The 19716-nt window shown below is 39.3% G+C and overlaps 1 protein-coding gene across 1 annotated transcript; it reads left to right on the top strand.

The window, feature by feature from the left end:
• Window positions 1-1023: 1023 nt before the first annotated feature.
• On the top strand, window positions 1024-10524 carry LOC149827378 (metal tolerance protein 10-like). The gene is made up of 6 exons (XM_090019324.1): window positions 1024-1356; window positions 5667-5776; window positions 7159-7404; window positions 8387-8467; window positions 9380-9610; window positions 10054-10524. Exons 1-6 carry the CDS (start codon window positions 1161-1163, stop codon window positions 10399-10401), a joined length of 1212 nt encoding a protein of 403 aa, XP_089875450.1. The 5' UTR covers window positions 1024-1160; the 3' UTR covers window positions 10402-10524.
• Window positions 10525-19716: the final 9192 nt, after the last annotated feature.

Raw genomic sequence — 19716 nt, 5'->3', positions numbered from 1 at the left:
AGGTGTTAACGTTCACAGCAAAAAGCTTATACTAAAAGTGGATCCTAAAGTGCACACCCCTAATCATGTGACATATACATATAATCGGGTCAGATCTTCTCAAACTAGAATGTGATAACGCAACAACCAAGTCCGATTAGCATTTAGATACTACTTTGCTTACTGAATCCCATTAAATGGGCTTGGATTTACATCCCTTCTTCGTAAGGGGGTGTTCGAACCGGTTGGATCTCAGATCTGAAGATTTTTGATCGGATATCTTTGGATCCCAAAACTGAGCTCCCTTTTAAATTTTGGAAGGTTTGGCCTGTGATGGGGATTTCATATCTGAGGATAAAAAATCCCCTTGTTTGAGTGACGTCAGATTGCGTATCTATAAATCTTCTCAGGTGGACTCAGCATTAAAATGACCCCTAATGGAGAGCAGATCCATTATCTGGTGAATTCCATTCTCCACCCGAGTTATAGGATCCAGTGATTGTGTAACTGCCTGCTTATGTGACACACGCCAATCACATCACATGTGTCATGTGATTCGGCTGTATCACATAAGCGAGCAGTTACCCGATCCCTAGGTCCCGACTCTTCTCAACCTACTCTTTCCAACAAATGACCGGATATGCATGTGTCATCTAGTGATTGGATCGCGTGCAAGGATGAAATCAAGTAATTTGGCAAAACATACACTTTTCTGTTTTGAAATCACTACCGTCCGTCACTTCAATCACCATCATTCATTTTGCAGGCAGCGGATAATGTCAAAAGTGCTGATGTCATCATTTTATAATGAATGTTGGTGATTTCAAAACACAACTATTTGTGTTTTGCCAAATCACCTGATATGCCCTCCTAGAGTCCTCCTAGAGTTAGCGTGACACCAACGCTTGGGTTAAGGCATCGAACCAAGTTGCAACACACAGATACAGCCGGTGGCTGACGTAGCAGCCTCATCACACTTGAGAGCATAAATAAGGGAAGTTTCTCTGCTTGAATGTAGGGTATAATATTCAGGAGCCCCCAACGATTCGATTTCCTTGTTTGGAGGGGACGACTTGGTTATTCATATACCAACGACAACGAATCAATAAAGAAGATCATGCTAGCAAGTCACACCAAATTTACGTGAAACCCTGGTTGTTGCTGTTGAGAGAGAGAGAGAGATGGTGATGGCGGTTCCAACAGAGACGATGTCTCCGGAGCATCTGCTTGAGATATCGTCGTCTTCTCTGGTGATAGAAGCGGAGAATCACTCGGGCTCCGGCGTGCCCTCATGGCGCCTCAACCTCAACGAGGTCACCCTCCCCGACCGCACTCAGACCCTCCCCAAGTCCCTCCATCATCGCCTAAGATGCCTCAGTGAGTTTCTCTCTTCTCTCTCTGTACGCTGCGTGTGGGAGAATGGTCTCTTCTTTTTCTTGTTAAAACTTAAAAGAAATAACCTCATGTCTTCTTTAACAACTTACTTGTCCGTGTGAACTGTCAACTAGACCCCCCCCATGGGGTCAACGGAGGGGTCCTGTGTCAAGCTGACTCATGATCGAATCCTGCTGGTGCATGGTTGTGTCTTCAACCTGGAGTTTTGGAAGGCGGGCCGATTAAATGACCCGGTTCTCGGTGAGGGTAAAAAAAAAAAATAAACAAATTCAGAGCCATTTTTCTAAGGTTGGGATCGAATGGAGATAACTATGACATACCCGTGACTGTTATTTCCTTGCTCGTGTTGATTTGTTTTAGCAAGTTGAATTTTGGAAGTTGTGGTAATAAACGGCTACGAAATCTTCTTAGAACAGGTTGTGCTGAAAAAATTAAAAAGGAGATGCATAAAACTTGTTAACATTTGATTTTTGTCCAGTGTTTGCCTGGATTCCAGTTCTAGATTTAAGGCCCACAACCAACACCAGATACCCCTTGCATGATAAGTTACTGACACGCTTCATTTTGCCTTCTGTCATGGTACCACAGCCACAAATATCGGTCATTATTTAGAAAATCTCGAGATTACTGGTATACTCTGGAAAAAAGCGATATTTCAAAAATATCACTGAATTTGAATCTGGCATGTTTTTTTTTTTATCGTGATATTATCACGTTCATGACATGATAATTATGTTTTTCTCTTGCATATATATATATAACCCATAACAGTGGATGAGCAAATCATCCACTGTCGGGACCTTGGACGCGCCCGCCATTGATGACAGGCACGCACGTTATAAGAAAAAAAAAAGACCTTTAGCGGTGATTACCGCTAAAACCCTTTTTTCCACCTAGGTAGGGATGGCAGTGGACTGGGGGAAAGCAGGGCCCCACCCCTCCTTGCCTCGTTTGGACCGGGGGTGAAGGGTATGAAACGGGGATGGAGGCGGGGACGAAGGTTAAAATCCATCCCCGTTCGGGGATGGAGGCGGGGATGGACGTACCCTTTTCCCCGCCCCGCCTCATCCCCGTTTGAACCGGGGATGGAGGACATGAAACAGGGATGAAGGCGGGGGTGGAGGTTAAAATCCATCCCCGCCGGGGATGGAAGCGGGGATGGAGGACATGAAACGGGGATGAAGGCGGGGGTGGAGGTTAAAATCCATCCCCGCCGGGGATGGAAGCAGGGATGGAGGTTCTAATCTGGAGGCGGGGCGGGGGTGGAGACCTTGTCCTCCGCAACGCCCTGCCCCACCCCACTGCCATCCCTACACCTAGGTCGCTAAAGACCCCAAAATAAAATTAAAAAAAAACAATGAACGAGCATCGTTGCCCATCCACTGTTATGGGCAATATGTATAGGAAAATTGGTAGCCGCAAAATGCTCAGGTACTAAATCGGTGGTGAATCGTGCTGGCCGTCCATCATGCCCATTGACGGACGGTCATGCGCAAAAAAAAAATAGCATCAAAATGACAAGTTTTCTGCCAAAGGGGCATTAGAGGCGACAAAATTATCGCAGCTAATGATCAAACGAGTATTAGCGGCAAAAAAAAAATCACCTCTAAAGGTCTTTTGTGGTTGCTAATGCTCATTTCAATTTTGTCGCCTAATTATTCTCCTTTCGCGAAAAAAGTTGTCAAAAATGTGATTTTTTATTTTGTTTTGCACTGGTCATCCATCAACGCAAGCAATGGATGATCAGCGTGTTTGACCACGAATTTAGTACCTATGGATTTCACAGCTACCAATCTCTCTCTCTCTCTCTCTCTCTATATATATATATATATATATATATTGAAAGAACAATCAGACATGGATCAAAATCAAGTATCCATGTGATAGGCTTTACCACAGAGCCAGCCATTATCTGAACTTTGGAGAATGGCCTTTTGCCAATGAGCGATGTTGAGAGGCGGAGTTGTCAAAAACGTCCTTTCTTGAAAGGTGTTGAAATGTGGCTTTGGGCCTGCCATCACCAGGCCCTACACATTGTTTTGTTTCAGCAATGCCATTGCTCTCAGGCAGCAAGAGAGTAGAGGGTACGAGACCACAACATAACCTCCGTACCAAGACTCTCAAACATAGCCTTAATTATTTTCTCTGCATTTTTGTGTTATTTTTAATTAAAATTTTGCTTTCCTAAACAATTAGTTTAAGATAAGAGTATCATTCTCTAGGGTGGGTTCATGAGCCATCCTCATGTTCACTGCATCAGCAAAGTTGGGAAAATGAAAAAAGAGGTCTTGAAGAAACAGAAAAAGTTTCACAGGTGTCATGTGATTCATTTTGGTACGTTTTCCCTGACATATGCCACCGACAACGTATATAAGCGGTTGACTTCCCACAACGAATAGGATTCCCTCATGGATTTCAACCTTCCTACGTCATTGCCAAGTTGTTCACCTGAAATTCTTAACTTGGTAGTTAAGGAAAATCACAAAGTGCTACCAATAAAAGGAAAAGGAAGACTATACTTTCCCATCTCATCTTATATTAATTCAACTTGGTGATGTAAACTTTTTTTATTGCATGGAACTGTTCCCATGCCATGCATCACTCATCCTGGATCTTCTTAAAAAAAAAAAAAAGCCGATTCATCTTATTTTTAATATTAAAAAATTCAAATATTGTTTTAATATTTTTAAACATATTAACATTATTTTTAGTGTTTTTGAGGTAAAAAAAAATCATTTATTAAGTAGTAGATTATATACAAGTTGTTTAGGGCGATCGATGAGATATCGGCCCGAAGCTGAGTTAAGAGTTTAAGACAATTAGCAAAGATATAACGCAAAACAAATAGAACTTGAGATGACCATCTTAGCTAGAGGTGGGCAACGGGCTGGCCCAGCCCACCACAGGCCGGGCTTGGGCCTATACCAAGCTCGGCACGAACTGGCCGGCTGCCAGACTTGTCCTGTATATATAACATAAAATATATATTTTATATATTATATATAAAATATATATTAGATTATGGGTGTCCAGTACCGGCCAAGGATAACAGCGAGCCCAATCCGGTCACCTGATCTGCTCTCCCTGGTGAGCTACAATATTTTTTTAACATTTCGTGAAGGATGCATGCCACCTACTTTAAAATTTTAATATATTTTGATATTTTCAAAATATCATGATTTGAATATGGTGTTTTTATTTTTATTTATTTAATCTCAAAAGACTCTTAAATTTACATTTTTTAACGTTAACCCATTTTTAATATATTTAACGTATTATACTTTTTCTTGTTAATAAAATTTTAAGACAAAGCTCAAGGAAGAAGAAAATTACGAAGAAGTCTTCTAAATAAATTTCCCAACTATATATGGCCTTTTGGCTAAGATCAAAGCGATGATGGTTGTAAAAAAACAGATGTATCAATGAGTATGATATATACATATAAAAAAACAAGTGTATGAAGTTCCCAATTAAGAGAAAATAAAATTCAAATAAAAAACCTTATCATTTTCAGTTCTTCATATAAAAACGTGAAGATGTGATTGAAAACTGAAATATCGTTATGTTTGTAAATCTAGCTAAAAGTAACAAAGTCTAGTACAAAGAATATGCTTCAATTCAAAGACAAAAAGAGATGGGAATAAGAGGAACCTAAAGCTTTAATATAAAAAAGTACCTAAATGTTTCCTACCTTTATAATCATTTAAATGTTACCATATATATATTCCATAAGCCTAAAAGGTGAAGCAATTAGCCATAAGTGTCCAAGAACGTTCCTTGCCTCACATGAGCATGCATGTTTTGGCTGATAGACTTGTCCAAGTAGGCAGATTTTGACTGTGACAAGAACATGTTAAAGAAAAACTCAATCATCTTTTCTCCTTCATCTTCATTCCTAGAGAATCCCTTTAAGGGGTTTTGATGGAAAAGACTTGTTTATGTCATCTTGGCTAATCGCTACTAAAACTAGAATGAGAAGTTAAAAAGTTGGAAATAGTTTTGTTGTTTATGAAATGTATTACTAAACATTTATTTAAGAAATTAATCAGACAAGGGCATCTGTGATATTTTACAAAAATTGCAAGTAATGAAATTGCAGACAGAATCTCAACGCTGTTTGTTAGTAGAAATGTTCAATATAAACATGATTTGGTGTCCTATATCATTCCAATTAATTATTGGCATCTTTATTCAAATATAGCAATAATTGGCTAAAAGTTTTGAAAACTCTATGATTTTGCGTTAACTTTGCTTAGATATAGTTGATTGATTACCAATCTGCATTTTCGTAGGCAAACAAAATGAGGTTGCAGAGTATTATAAGAAGCAGGAGAAGCTTCTGGAGGGTTTCACAGAGATGGAAACTATTCACGAAATGGGTGCTGCACCAGGTCTGACTGAGGTGAGACATTTTCCTTCTTACTGCTACTGTTGTGGTGTTAGGATCAATAATTTTTAATGGATATTTTACATATAAGAGCCTAACATACGGCAAAATGTTTGTTTAGCCGTCTCTGGTTTCAAATATTTAAGATATATCTAGTAAAAAATTGCTGAGAAGATTTCCTGTGTTGCTTTTCTGACTGAAATTTACTTATTTACCTTAATTATAGTTATATGGTAGAGGGGCTGCAAAAGTGACGTCAATACTTTAAGAAATTTCAAAAAATACACCTAATTTTTTGACAATAATAGAAGGCACAACTATGTTTTTTATATAATTAAAAACATGCCTAGATTTATGTTCGGTTTATCTAAATAGACACTTTCATCATTTTTAACCTGGGATATCAAGTTAAGTTAATAGGATAAAAATTTACAGATTTACCCTTAAACCAATAACTTTTTTTTTTGGAATTATTTTTCAATTAAATACACCTGAAGTTTTGTCAATAATCATAGATACAATTAATGACAACTTTGATGGAAGCAACACTTTGATTTTTTTATTAACCATAAAAAAAGCAGAACCTGTTTTTTTTGTTAAAACTGAGTTTACATTCAAAACCTGGCTAAAAACCAGGTTTTAGGCATCATTCAAACGAGCCATTAATTGTGTTTTTAACAATATTGAAAACTTTGGTTTGTTTTTTTATTATCACCCAAAATTTAGGTGTATTTTTTAAAATTTTGCATATTTTAAAGAGAAAAAAGTTCAAATTGTCATTTTCAGGACTTAGCAAGAGTTGTGTGAATAAAAAAGAAAACACATGAGGTTATGCAGCTAAATGTGAATTTGCCATATGTTAAGCACCTGTTCGTAGATTACCCATTTTCAAATGATCGTGGTCATGTCTTTTTTTTCTTGTTTTTTTTTAAATGATGAGTAACCTAGCCAAAAAGAGGAAAACCTCATGTGGAGTCCCACGACCACCCTACCTTAGAACACGGATCCCATCATTTGAAATAGGATGGGTTCCATCATACATTCAATCTTAGCCATCCAATCAATGGCTAGATGGTTCTGCTGGATGGCTAGGATTGAATGTATGATGAAAACCATCCTATTCAAATGATGGGATCCCTGTTCTTTATGTAGCCCACATCTGAAAGCTACGGACACACCGGTGCACCACCGGGGTTTGATCGTGAGTCTTCAACTCAACGCCCGCTGGCCACGCAGACAAACCCCAATAATTAATGTGTCTGAGCTTCGAACCACGTAGGGCATGGAGTCTTCTAGGATCGAAAGGAGCTTGGATACAAATGGATCGATCTTTCACGGTTGATTGCTTATCTTTTGATGACTTTGACCGTACGTGTTTCTTGTAATGAGTTCTGCAGGATGAGCTGAAACAGGTAGCAAGAAGCGAAAGGTTTGCCATCCACGTCTCCAATGCGGCCAACGTGGTGCTCTTTATTGCAAAGGTGTTTGCTTCCTATGAGAGCAAGTCACTGGCGGTCATTGCTTCTACTCTGGACTCCCTCCTGGACTTGCTCTCCGGCTTCATACTCTGGTTCACAGCACATGCCATGAAAAAGCCTAACCAATATAGCTATCCCGTAGGGAAGGCTCGAATGCAACCAGTAGTAAGTTTTTCCAATATTTCTATCTCTCTACTTGTGGATTTACACGTGTTAGGGGTTCAGAATTAAAGGTAGGGCTGGGAAACCGGATGAGCAGCTCGCTCGACTCGAGAACTGCATGGGGTTGTTGAGCCAAGCTATGAGCCAGCTTGTATATGTGTTCAACTCGAGTTTCAACAGGAGAAGCTCAGTCCCAAGGGGTTTGGCATAGTGAGATGGGGGCCTTGGCTGCTATAAGGGTGGTCAGGGTTTCATTCTCATGGACATATCAGCCCCTTGAATTATCAAGAGTAAGGGTATCATGCTCTTTGCTTATTATGTTGAAGCAATTAGGCGACTCCATGGGGGCAAGGGGTGCCCCATGGGTTTACACCATCGGGACAATGACCATATATAAGTATGGCAGGCATAGCCAGCACGGATATGCCCCCATGGCTTTACTCCATCGGGACAATGCCTCTTTATTTTGTAGTTGAGGGTGGTTTCCTCGTTCCACATGAAAAAAAACAGGAGAAGCTCAGCTTGGCTCAGCTCGTGTAGGCTCGATTTATATATTATACGTATATTATATTATATGTATTATATATGTTTCATACGCCTATTAGATATATTATACATGAGAAGGTGGTTGCTAAAAACCAATTTCTTAGTTTAGGGAGCTTTTGAAAGGGTTTTTTCATGTTTCCTTAATCCGACGTCTGTACATATGTGTTCTACATGCTTGATTTTATGCATATATTATATATATGATCAAATTCTAAAAATACTTAAAAAAACAAACCTTCTTAGAAAACAAGTTAGCTTGTGACAAGCTCGGCTCATGACAAGCAGACGAACCAATCTCAAGCTCAGCTCTTGTACTAGGCCTAATTGCAGGTTGTATGCCTCCTGACAAAAAGGATTTATTTTGAAACATGTTAAAATTCAACCGTTTCTATTTTTCAAACCTACTCGAGAACTGATCAACAGGGGATGGAATTCACAGGGGATTGTGGTCTTTGCTTCTGTAATGGCAACTTTGGGCTTCCAGATACTGTTGGAGTCTGCTCGGGAACTGATCACCAAGGTACTTTCTGTTTCATGTTACAAAGACACGCTACGTCATGTTTTTTCTTTTTGTCTAATTTTCCACTAGTAGTAGTATACAAAGGGACGTGACACGGGGGTAAGTTGGAGTATCCCTGTGACAGAGTTTCTGTTTCGCTTGTTAGAAGTTGAACGATTCAATAACTGTGTGCTAGCATGTTGCGTATAATTACCAGGTTCGTGTGATCAAGACACCATTTCTCATGTTCTGGTCAGTGCTCTTTTCAAGGTGTGGCTTTGACACTTTAGACAACCTAACTTTTTGAAGATTTTTACAAAAGCTACCTAATTTATCAGCTATTGATAGAAACCTGATTTTGGTTAACCCGCTTGTCCACCTGCTTTATGCTGATGCATTTAACAATATTGAGGTGTAAATAATGTTTTTGTCATTTTGCTTATCAAACATGCTCAACTTTTTTCTCTTGTTTTTCTGTTTTTTTAAGTAATGAAACAAACTCATCTTATGTCATTTTATAGCCTCTGGTTAAACAGTAGCATTTTAGCTACCACTTTCATTGACTGAACAAAGGTCAACTGAATAATTTTTGACCAAAGCGTGTCTACGGAACATAAATTACAGTAGCAGGTGGTTGAATGTAATAAGTTAAATTTCAGGCAGCCTGTTGAAATACTTATGGTAGAGACTAGAGAGTATGGAGAGAGATGGACCACAAGGTCTTTCATTGAGTTGGATCTTGAAGCTGCAAAAAAGTTCTCAAAATGCATGTTCAAACGGGTATCCTGTATATGTCTGTTAAGTGATCATATGAACAGGGTACCCCTTTAGGACAATTCTTTTGCACATCACTTTTGTGTGTATACTTTCTTTTTGCTATTTTTTTTGTTTTTTGGCTTGCCGTATGGAGATTAATTAATTGTATAATTGCAGTCACACACAGCTTTTGATCGAGAAAAGGAGAAATGGTTGATCGGGATCATGGTCTCGGTTACTTTGGTGAAGTTTGGTCTGATGGTTTATTGCCAAAGATTCCAAAATGAGATTGTCAGAGCTTATGCTCAAGACCATTTCTTCGATGTTGTCACCAATTCAACTGGTCTGATTACCGCGATCTTAGCCGTCAGATTTTATTGGTGGATTGACCCTACTGGAGCCATACTGGTAATTTTTCTATACTATGCATTTTCTTTTGTAATCTCTCTCTCTCTCTCTCTCTCTCATGTGTGTGCACAGATACCCACATCAAACGCTGGGTTTGAGATCCGATGAAAAATCATTTTAGATATGAGATCCAAAGTAATCAAACACACCCGTTGAGTGTTATGAAAGTGGAGGATACAAGATGTAACCAACGGGGGCTCCGTCTATTTGGTAGTAGTAGTTTGTGCAAGTCCCCATGTGATAGGGCATTTCAAGTTCGAACCCCACTGGTATGGGTGGTTGAGTAACTGCCTGGTTCTGTAGCCACCAGTAGGGCTTTCTACTGGATGGAGGGGATCCATCATCCCCCTGCTTGAATATCACAAAAAAAAAATGCAAAATGTTTTCTATTTCTATGGCACAAAACATTCATAGTGAGGAGTTTTTCTTGAATTGTTGAGCAGATCGCTCTGTATACCATCAGCACTTGGGCTAAGACAGTATTGGAGAACGTCGGGTCATTGGTCGGAAAGACGGCGCCACCGGAATTCTTACAGACACTGACATATCTCACATGGAATCACCATCAAGAGATTAGGCACATTGACACTGTCAGAGCATACACATTTGGTTCACAATACTTTGTGGAGGTTGACATAGTTCTGCCAGGTGACATGCTCTTAAGCCAAGCACATGACATTGGGGAAGATCTTCAAGAGAAGTTGGAGCAGCTTCCTCAAGTGGAGCGGGCGTTTGTGCATTTAGATTATGAGTGGAGCCATAGGCCTGAACACAATAAGAAAGTGAAATAGTTATAAACCTTTTAAGCCTTTTTATGCTGTTGAAACACTAAGAAACGTGTAATATACCTTCAAGTCTTTTAATGCTGCTGAAAACTTTGTTCTTTTCTTGTGATAATAAAAGGGTGTTTTGATCACTTGGGTAATTTGCATATTAGTAGACACGTTCCATGAAAAAAAAGGGGGTAACAAAAATATGTATTGATTTTGGTTAGATGTAGCTGTTATAAGTGCTACTAATATCCTATTATCGGGATTTTCCTTGTAAAAGACAATCTTGTGATACACTAAAAATTTCGTCCTTGACAAAAACTCGGACATCGTCACACATAAAAGTTTAAAAATATAATAAAACACCTAAACTACAGAAAATATAAAAACATCATATCTCCATATGGTTAAGTAAACTTGATTTTATTAAAGCAAGATAAAGAAAAAGCTTAGGGCATCGACCCCCAACTTTACATGAAGAGTAGGTTAGGTACGGAAGATGGGTCGAATCCATCCCAAGTTCGTCGCTGGCCATTTCATGACAATCATGTAAAATACATAAGATAGAATAAGAACAAGAAGTGAGGAGGTAGGCCTAGCCCTGCCGTCAAAGGTCGTCTCGTTAAGCTCCTACCAAACTTTTCATCAAGTTGTGAACAACCAACACCTCCAAACATAATACCACATACTTCTTCTAGGCGGCAGGTTCTGGTTAAGAAGTAGGTCTCTAGCAAAAGATTCTCAACTCACTATTAGGCGAAGCTGCTGCCAAGTAGTCGAGAGAGAAGGGTTTGAAAAAAGTTGTAAGACCATAGCAAGCGTGGGAACATTTTGGCTAGGGATGGCAGTGGACCGGGGGAAAGCGGGGGCCCGCCCCGCCCCGTTTGGACCGGAGATGAAGGGTATGAAACGGGGATGGAGGCGGGGACGAAGGTTAAAATCCATCCCCGTTCGGGGGTGGAGGCGGGGATGGACGTGCACTTTTCCGCCCCCCGCCCCGTCCTCGCCTCATCCCCGCCCCAACCACTTTTCCCCGCAATATCCCCGCCCCGCCTCATCCCCGTTTGAACCGGGGATGGAGGACATGAAACGGGGATGAATGCGGGGATGGAGGATAAAATCCATTCCCCGTCGGGGATGGAGGATAAAATCTTGAGGCGGGGCGGGGGTGGAGACCTTGTCCCCCGCCCCGCCCCACTGCCATCCCTAATTTTGGCATCAACTTTGCATAGGCAACAAACACTAGGCAAGCAGAAACCTCTCCTTGAAGGTTGTCATGAGTCAACACATCGACACTGATCACTAGCCAAGCAAACATCCTCGATCTAGGAGATGGCCCACGGCACCACATGCTCTCTACCAGAAGTGGGTCAGCCCCGACTTCGCCAAATGCAAGACAAAAAGAGTCCACCAAGAACTCCTCAAATGCGGTGTGAGACCATACACACACATCCCACCTGTCAGCTGTTGGGGCTAGCCCAGTTACGAACTTGGGCCATACTTGGCACCAATGCCGCCACAACCCAGAAGAAGCCCGTTGTAATACTCAATTTTTTTGAGTTTGTTTTTGAACTTTTGGTGTTTGAGTTATTGTGTGATAAATTATAATTCCAAATTTTAGCTGAAAATGCACTAAAAGGGTTTGTACGGTTTAGTTGAAAAATTTTAATGTGAAAAAAATATATGACCCCTACATGCCTAGGGTTTTATAGAATTTTGAAACATATTTTTCTAAGTAGTTTTTGGAAAAGTCGAATTGACCCTTAGGGAAATTAACTAAAATAAATAATTTAAATGTTTAAGACTTTAAAAATTTATTAATGAAATTTAATTAGGCATGAATTTAATTAAATTCCATGTATTAACATTTCATGTGAATTATAAATTCATTTATGAAACATTTCAATAGAATTTAAACTGAATTTAATTTGAATTCCATGGAATGGATTTTAAAAATTAATCAAAATTTATAAAATAGTATGATTCCATAGGTAGGCCATCCCATCCTATGTGACATCCTAATTTAAACTTTAAAATACTAAAAACAAAAATATACTTTAAAATGGGGTTAAAATAAAACTTACCAAAAATTAAAATCAAGGTGGAAAAAGTCAAAAGTTACTATATTGTAAAAACAAAACCCAACAGGAGGGTGCCACTTTAGAGAGCATTAAAAGGCCTCTAGAAGGAGCTGGACCAAGGAAGAGAGAAGGAAAAATAAATAAATAAATAAATAAAATAGAAAAGTCAATTTGCTTGCCAAACAAGCAAGTTGTCTATTTCAAAAATTGGATTGGGAGGCCAACCATAGGGTTCAACCAACCCTCTTTCTCTTATATTTAGTACATAATACATATATTATATTAAGCATATAAATTATATATCATAGGCTATACAAAATAAAATAATATATGTGGAAAAAAATGCAAAAGAAAAAAGAAGAAGAAAGGAAAGAAACTCACCTTGGGATTTAGAAACTAAGCTAAGTTTTGATCAAGGGCTGGGATTTGATCTAGCCCTTGACCCTCCCTAAACCTATTTAAAGAGAGGAGGGGCTCACGCCTAGGGGTGGCAAAATATGACCCGACCCGCCAACCCGCTTCTTAGCCGGGTTAGGGTTTGTCTTAAATGGGTTCGTGTCGTAAACAGGTCGACCCGCCTAACCCGTTTATTAAACGGGTCGTGTTCGTGTTAGGGGTATGCCAACCCGCCAACCCGTTTGACCCATTTAATAAACGGGTTAGGCGGGTGGGTCAACCCGTTTACACGAACCCGTCAACCCGCAACCCATTTATATATATATATATATATATATATATATATATATATATATATATATATATTAACTTATCTAACTCTAACTCTATATATATTAACTTATCTAACTGCCAACCCATCAACCCGTCAACCGACAATCGTGTCTATGTTATCGGGTCGACCCGTTTAATAAACGGGTTGCCGTGTCGTGTAATCATGTCGTGTCAACCCGACCCGTTTATTATATGGGTTAACCATGTTGTGTCATGTTACCTATTTAATAAATGGGTCGTGTTCGTGTTTGCCACATCCGACCCGTTTAATAAACGGGTCATGTTTGTGTTGAGGTATTCTGACCCTCCAATCCGACCCGATTGCCATACCTACTCATGCGCCCTCCATTTTGCTCTTTTATTTTTTTCTCTCAAGCTTTCCTTGCTTAAATTTTCATAATAGGCATAAAATTCTGTTAACTTTCCAATGCAATAAACCGTTCATCAAAACTCCTCCGAATGAGAGAGTTGTGAGCATTTTACTGGTCGGATGTCTGGCAAAAAAACTGTAATACTGGGTCTATGCATTCGAGTGAGGCCAAAGATGGTCTCCCGAAACCACACATTTGTATTTTTTTATATAATTAAACTAAGAAATTTAAATCAAAACATACCTATCAATTCATCATAATCCACAACAAATAAATGTGTTTTTCCTCAGCCTTTTTGGCAGAAAAAATAGACCCGTCTTACATATGCTTTACTTTCTCATAAATATGAAGGTTGAAAAGACTAGACATGTTGCCTAAAAGAGGGCTAAGCATTAATTAAGGGACCGAAGGGTCTAAAATGCAAAGTGCATTATTTATTTGCAAATATTGTTTTTGGCTACATGTCTGATCATGCTATGATGATGATAATGATGTTGTAATTATGTGAATGCATGTAAATTATGTTTCTTTATCGCATTGTCCATATACATGCATATATGCTATTCTAAGCATGAGAATAAAAGTATATTTGAATGCAATACTTAAAAGAATGTATCCATTTCTCAAAAAGTGGTTGACTCCTTATAACAGATTCAATCATAATGTTGTACATAAGTTATTAAAGTAATTAAGTAAAACATACAACATTAAAATAAGGGTTTGCAAAGAGAGGGCAAATGATACATCCAACTTTATGGAACTCTATTTGAACACAGACGGTTGCTCCTCCCCACCCACAAAGATAGGAGAAACCTCTGCAATAGACTGTAGTGTAGAGGGTAAGAAAGTCATGAGTGAAAGTCTGATGCATCAAGTTGGTAGTGCTGAGACTCTCTCTTGCTCTTGTCGTCCCTCACTCAGTACTAGTGAAAGGTATCCGGCCAGGCCAAAGCCACCTCTGTATGTAAAGCATTGCCTGAGTCATGGCCCTGAACAAGGTTTCTGCTTGTGTTGTACCCATGGGGCTAAGAAGTGATAACTTAATATGTATGTGCATTAGTTAGGCATTGCATGCATCGTTTAAGAAAGAACATGTAATTAAAGTTAAGAATTTGTGCATGCATTCCATGACTTATGCATTTGGTAAGTTCATGCATTTTAACTGCTCATGCATTGTATTTGCTTTAAATGAGTTAATTGATACATACTTGTTTAGTTTAGCGGATTGTATACGCATGTTAGTTGTGCAAGTATTTCGGTAAATTTTTAGATTTAAATTATGAAAAGTCTGATAAGATTCTTATTCGTCTTCTATTTTACGAGTTTAATATATTTCACCCTTCTAAGACATATTATGTCTGACTCCATATGATTTAATGTTTTTCAGAAAGTGAGTAGAGACTTGCATATGAAGGCGAGAGGTTACGACAGAGATCGATCCTATCTTTTCTATACCTCCAAAGATTTTAGACTTTAATTATTTATTTAAATTTTAATTCAAGGAACAAATGTAATTAATTATGAATAGTTGTAGACTTTAATTTATTTTATGCATGTTTAAATTTATTTCTTTTAAATTTCACAATTGTATGGTTATGAATGGTCATGAAAAGTAGCATGTCAAATTTTAAACATGTTGAGTTTTTCTGTTGTATTCGTTAAAGTATTTCAAAAAAATATATTTTCACCATTTTTCGGGTTCTAAAATTTGATGTGTTATAACCACCACCCCTGCTCGAGGACCAGTCCTTAGATGGGCCTTGCAACCCATACTATGAGCAAAAATACAGTGCAAGGTCCCCATCGTTGTGGCAAACAAACTACCACCACTTTGAAATGAACATTTCATTCATCAATGATAGGGGTGTGACCCCCATACCACACGGCTTGGTCGGTCTAGCAACCTGAGACCAAGCCACCAAAGTGATTTTAGATCGCTCTTTGTCTCCTCCTCAAAGTAAATTGCACATGAGCTGCTCAATGTGCTTCTCTATTTTAGCAGGCAGTTGGTACATCGACATGTAATGAGACTGTATGGCCGACACAATAGATTTGATCAAGGGCAATCTACCAGCTTGGGATAAGTACTTAACTCATCGTGACTACAATCTGGACTCCACACAAAGAAAGACGGGCGACCAATGTGGCACCTGAACCGACTGGTTGTCAAGAGGGAGGCCGAGGTGACAAATCAGTAGGTCACCTACTCGACATTTGAAGATGTGAGAGGAAATTATTGTGATCACATGGCCGACATTGAAGACGATGACCTGGCTTTTGCACCTGTTGATGTGCAGACCAGAAGTGACATTGAATACTCTGAGGGTGCAAATAATCCACATTATCTGCTTTATTGATGCTTCACCAAAGATGATCAAGTCATCAATGAACTAGAGAAGAGTGAAGTCAAAGTCAAAGAAGGATGTCGGGTTTACAAATTCGACCCTTTCAACTTGTCTTAGCAAGGCTGCCAGCCCCTTAACGACAATATCAAAGAGAAGGGGGATACCAGACAGCCCTGTCGGAGGCCCCTATGCAGATCAAAAACTGGGCCATAATCAACATTAAGGCAAACCATTGCAGATGCAATCTCAACCATTTTTTTCACCCATCTACACCACGTCCCGAAAGCCTATGTTTTACAATGATTGCATAAAAAAAGCCATGAGACAGAGTCAAATGCATTGCTAACATCCATCCTCAGCATAAAGTATGACTTTCTTGATGCTGAGATGTTATGGATGGCTTCCGAGTCTAGCACCACACAGTCCTACACCTTCCACCCCTTGATGAATGCCCTATGCGAGGTCTTGATGATATTTGAAATGACACCCAACAAGTTTCTTGTCAGGACCTTTGAAAGGATACAATTAATAGGGTGCACCAAGAATGAAAATGAGCATAAAAGTTGATATGTCCATCGCATCTACCACCTTCGGAAGAAGTATGATCACAGATCTACCAAGCACCTTAAGTAGGTTCGCGTTGTAGTAGAAATCAATGAAGATCAAGAATATGTCAAAAACAAAGAAAAAATTCACTGAGTACCCATCAAGGTCGGTGATTTCATGAAGGAGAGGCCTTTGACCGCCTCTGAATTTCTAGTAGTAGGGAAGGAGCATCCAATGTAGATGATTGCGCTGGGTTGAGACTAGTGTATATCAAAGCTGAATGGATTCTCCTTGCATGCCCGATACACTGAAAAAATGAGCAAAATAAGATGTTACTGCCATAGGCAAATTGGCATCATCAACAACATCACCTTCGATCTACATAAACTCAATTTTATTGAAACACTTTCTATCAGAGACGTATCGATGGAATTGAAGTGGGTGTTCTCATCCATGTCTTTTAGCCAAAGGACCCATGAACGTTGGTGTCAATTTTTCTCTTCCCTGCTACGCCATTCTTTTATACACGTAATTAGCTCCTTCTCCAGGTTGGACACGAATGAGGCCCCTATCATGACTCGATGTGGGTTCCATAGCTAGCAATTCAGCTTCCCAATCGTCAATAAGGTGAAATTTAGAGGTCCTAGTGGACCTCAGTCAAAGATTGATCTCCACTCGAAGGCGAGAAAGCTTCTGCTACAAGCGATAAGCCACCCATGTCCCATCGATCATCTTAGACCAAGATTAGTGCACTAGCTCTCGAAATCCCCCTTTACGCAGCCACCAACACTAAAAAAGAAAGCATTTTTTCCACCTAAATCCATACCCCCATGAAATAATAACATGCCCATGAACTAAGATGGACCATGGGTGAATGCAACCCTCCAAGTCATGGATGCAATCCAAGATTCCATAAGAGGTGGACCCGGTCCAACTTGTGGAGACAAGGGTCTGAGTGCTTATTGAACTAGGAGAAAGGGTCTCCTCCTAGGGTCAGATCAACCAAGCCAGTTCGATCAATGAAGCGCCTGAATTCCCCAGCATCCCACCTGTTGATTGGCACCGATGAGGATGCATGAGTGATGAGAAGAATGAATCAACGACTCCAACTCGGTCCAAAAGATGGCTTTCCTGGCCTCCAAAACCGGCCTATAGACTATAACAAAGACACCATTTTTGTTTTCATGATGCCAATGAGGTCGAAGTTACCCTCTCGAATCAGGCAACCTAGGAAGAGCTACTTGTTGATGTGGAGAATCAGAGGACCATACACATTGTATAACACATATATAAAGGGATAGGGATACATACATGTCCTTGCCATTGGGCTGATGTGAGAGACAAACGATCTCCTCAACCGAACTGCTCATGTTGATGAGTATAGGCCTTTAAGCAATGGGTGAGCAGGGACCAATCTCTGTAAGCCTTCAAATTCCACACCTACACCACTGCCTAACATGTAATATATATAGGTATCCAAGGGATACCTTCAAAAGGTCACCATGCATCATACCAAAAGGTATGATGCATGGAAAGAGACACATACAAAGGGACACTTTATTTTCCAACATTCTCCCACTTGACCTGAGTATATGAAAGTTTAAGTGGATAGGTCTTAAGTCCACTTTATCAGTCTAAATTTGTTGTTATGCTAAACTCTTAAACTGTATAAGCAAACTTGATGCATAACCAACAAAAGAAAGAAATAGAGAATCATGTCTTTATTACCAAAATATGATCACATAAAAGTCAGTGTACATGATTACAAGGTTTCAAACAAGCACATCCTCTTAACATGTTCGACATATAATTTTGGGGCCAAACCCTTAGTAAGAGGATCAACTACCATTTTCTTAGTCCCTATGTTATCAATATACACCAAAAGATTCTCTGTCCTCTCATTTATAACAAAACACTTCAACTCCATATGCTTACAAGACGTAGTACTTTTGTGGTTATTGGAGAAGGATACAACTTTATTATCAAAAAATACTTTCACTGGTCTCTCAATGAATTCAACTACTTGAAGTTCTGAGATGAAATTCCACAACCAAATGGCCTGTGAAGTTGTCTCGAATAGAGATATGAACTCAGCCTCCATGGTGTAGGCAGTAGTAGTGGATTGTTTCCCACTCCTCCAAGAAATCACACCATTGGCTAGCAGAAATATGTATCCTGTAATAGACTTTCTACTGTCAGGACAACCTCCCAGATCTGCATTTGAATAACCAATAACCTTAAGGTGGTCCATCTTTGTATAGGTTAACATATAGTCTTTTGTCCCTTGCAGATAGCACATGACTTTCTTAGCATCCTTCCAGTGAGCTAGACTAGGTTTCGACTGAAATCTGTCAAGAACTCCGACTGTAAATGATATGTCAGGGTGAGTGCATGTCTAAGAGTACTGCAAGTTGCCGACCACAGATACATATGGTATCAGGGTCATCTGTCATTTTTCTTCTTCAGTCTGTGGGCAGTCATTTAGGCTCAATTTATCTCCTTTTAATATGGGTGTCGTAGTAGGAGCATAATGCTCCATCCCATATCTTTTGAGAACTTTATTAATATAAGCTTTTGAGAGATACCTAGTATACCTTTAAACCTGTCTTGATGGATTTCAATACCGAGAACATAGGCAGCCTCTCCTAGGTCTTTCACTTCAAAATGGAAGGATAATTTTTTTTTGGTTTTTGTCAACATATCTTTATCGTTGGTTGCAAGTAAGATGTCATCCACATAAAGTACCAGAATTATAAACTTACTCACACTTGTCTTGAAGTATATGCATCAATCAACGATGTTCTCTGTGAATCCAAAAGTCAAAATGACTTTGGTGAACTATGTATACCATTGACGAGAGGCTTGTTTAAGTCCATATATTGACTTTTTCAACCTGTAAACCAAATGGTCTGACTTACCTTTATAAAAACCTAAAGGTTGATCCATGTATACCTCTTCACTTAATTAACCATTTAGGAAAGTTGTTTTTACATCCATTTGGTGTAGCTCTAGATCAAAATGAGCTACTAGGGCAAAAATAATTATCATCGAGTCTTTAGTCGAGACATAAGAAAATGTCCCGTTGTAGTCAATGCCCTCCATTTAAATGAAACCTTTAGAAACCAACCTTGCCTTATACTTTTTGATATTAGATTTAGAGTCTCTTTTGGTCTTGAAGACCCACTTGCACCCTACGGGCTTGACTCCTCTAGGCAATTCGACAAGATCCCATACTTGGTTTTTGGCTATAGAGTCTAGCTCTTC

This window comes from Nuphar pumila, chromosome 10, assembly GCF_984573655.1.
Source record: "Nuphar pumila chromosome 10, dmNupPumi1.hap1.1, whole genome shotgun sequence".
NCBI lineage: Eukaryota > Viridiplantae > Streptophyta > Magnoliopsida > Nymphaeales > Nymphaeaceae > Nuphar > Nuphar pumila.
The sequence above is the reverse complement of the archived record's forward strand: the minus strand, read 5'-3'. Positions and strand labels throughout refer to the sequence as shown.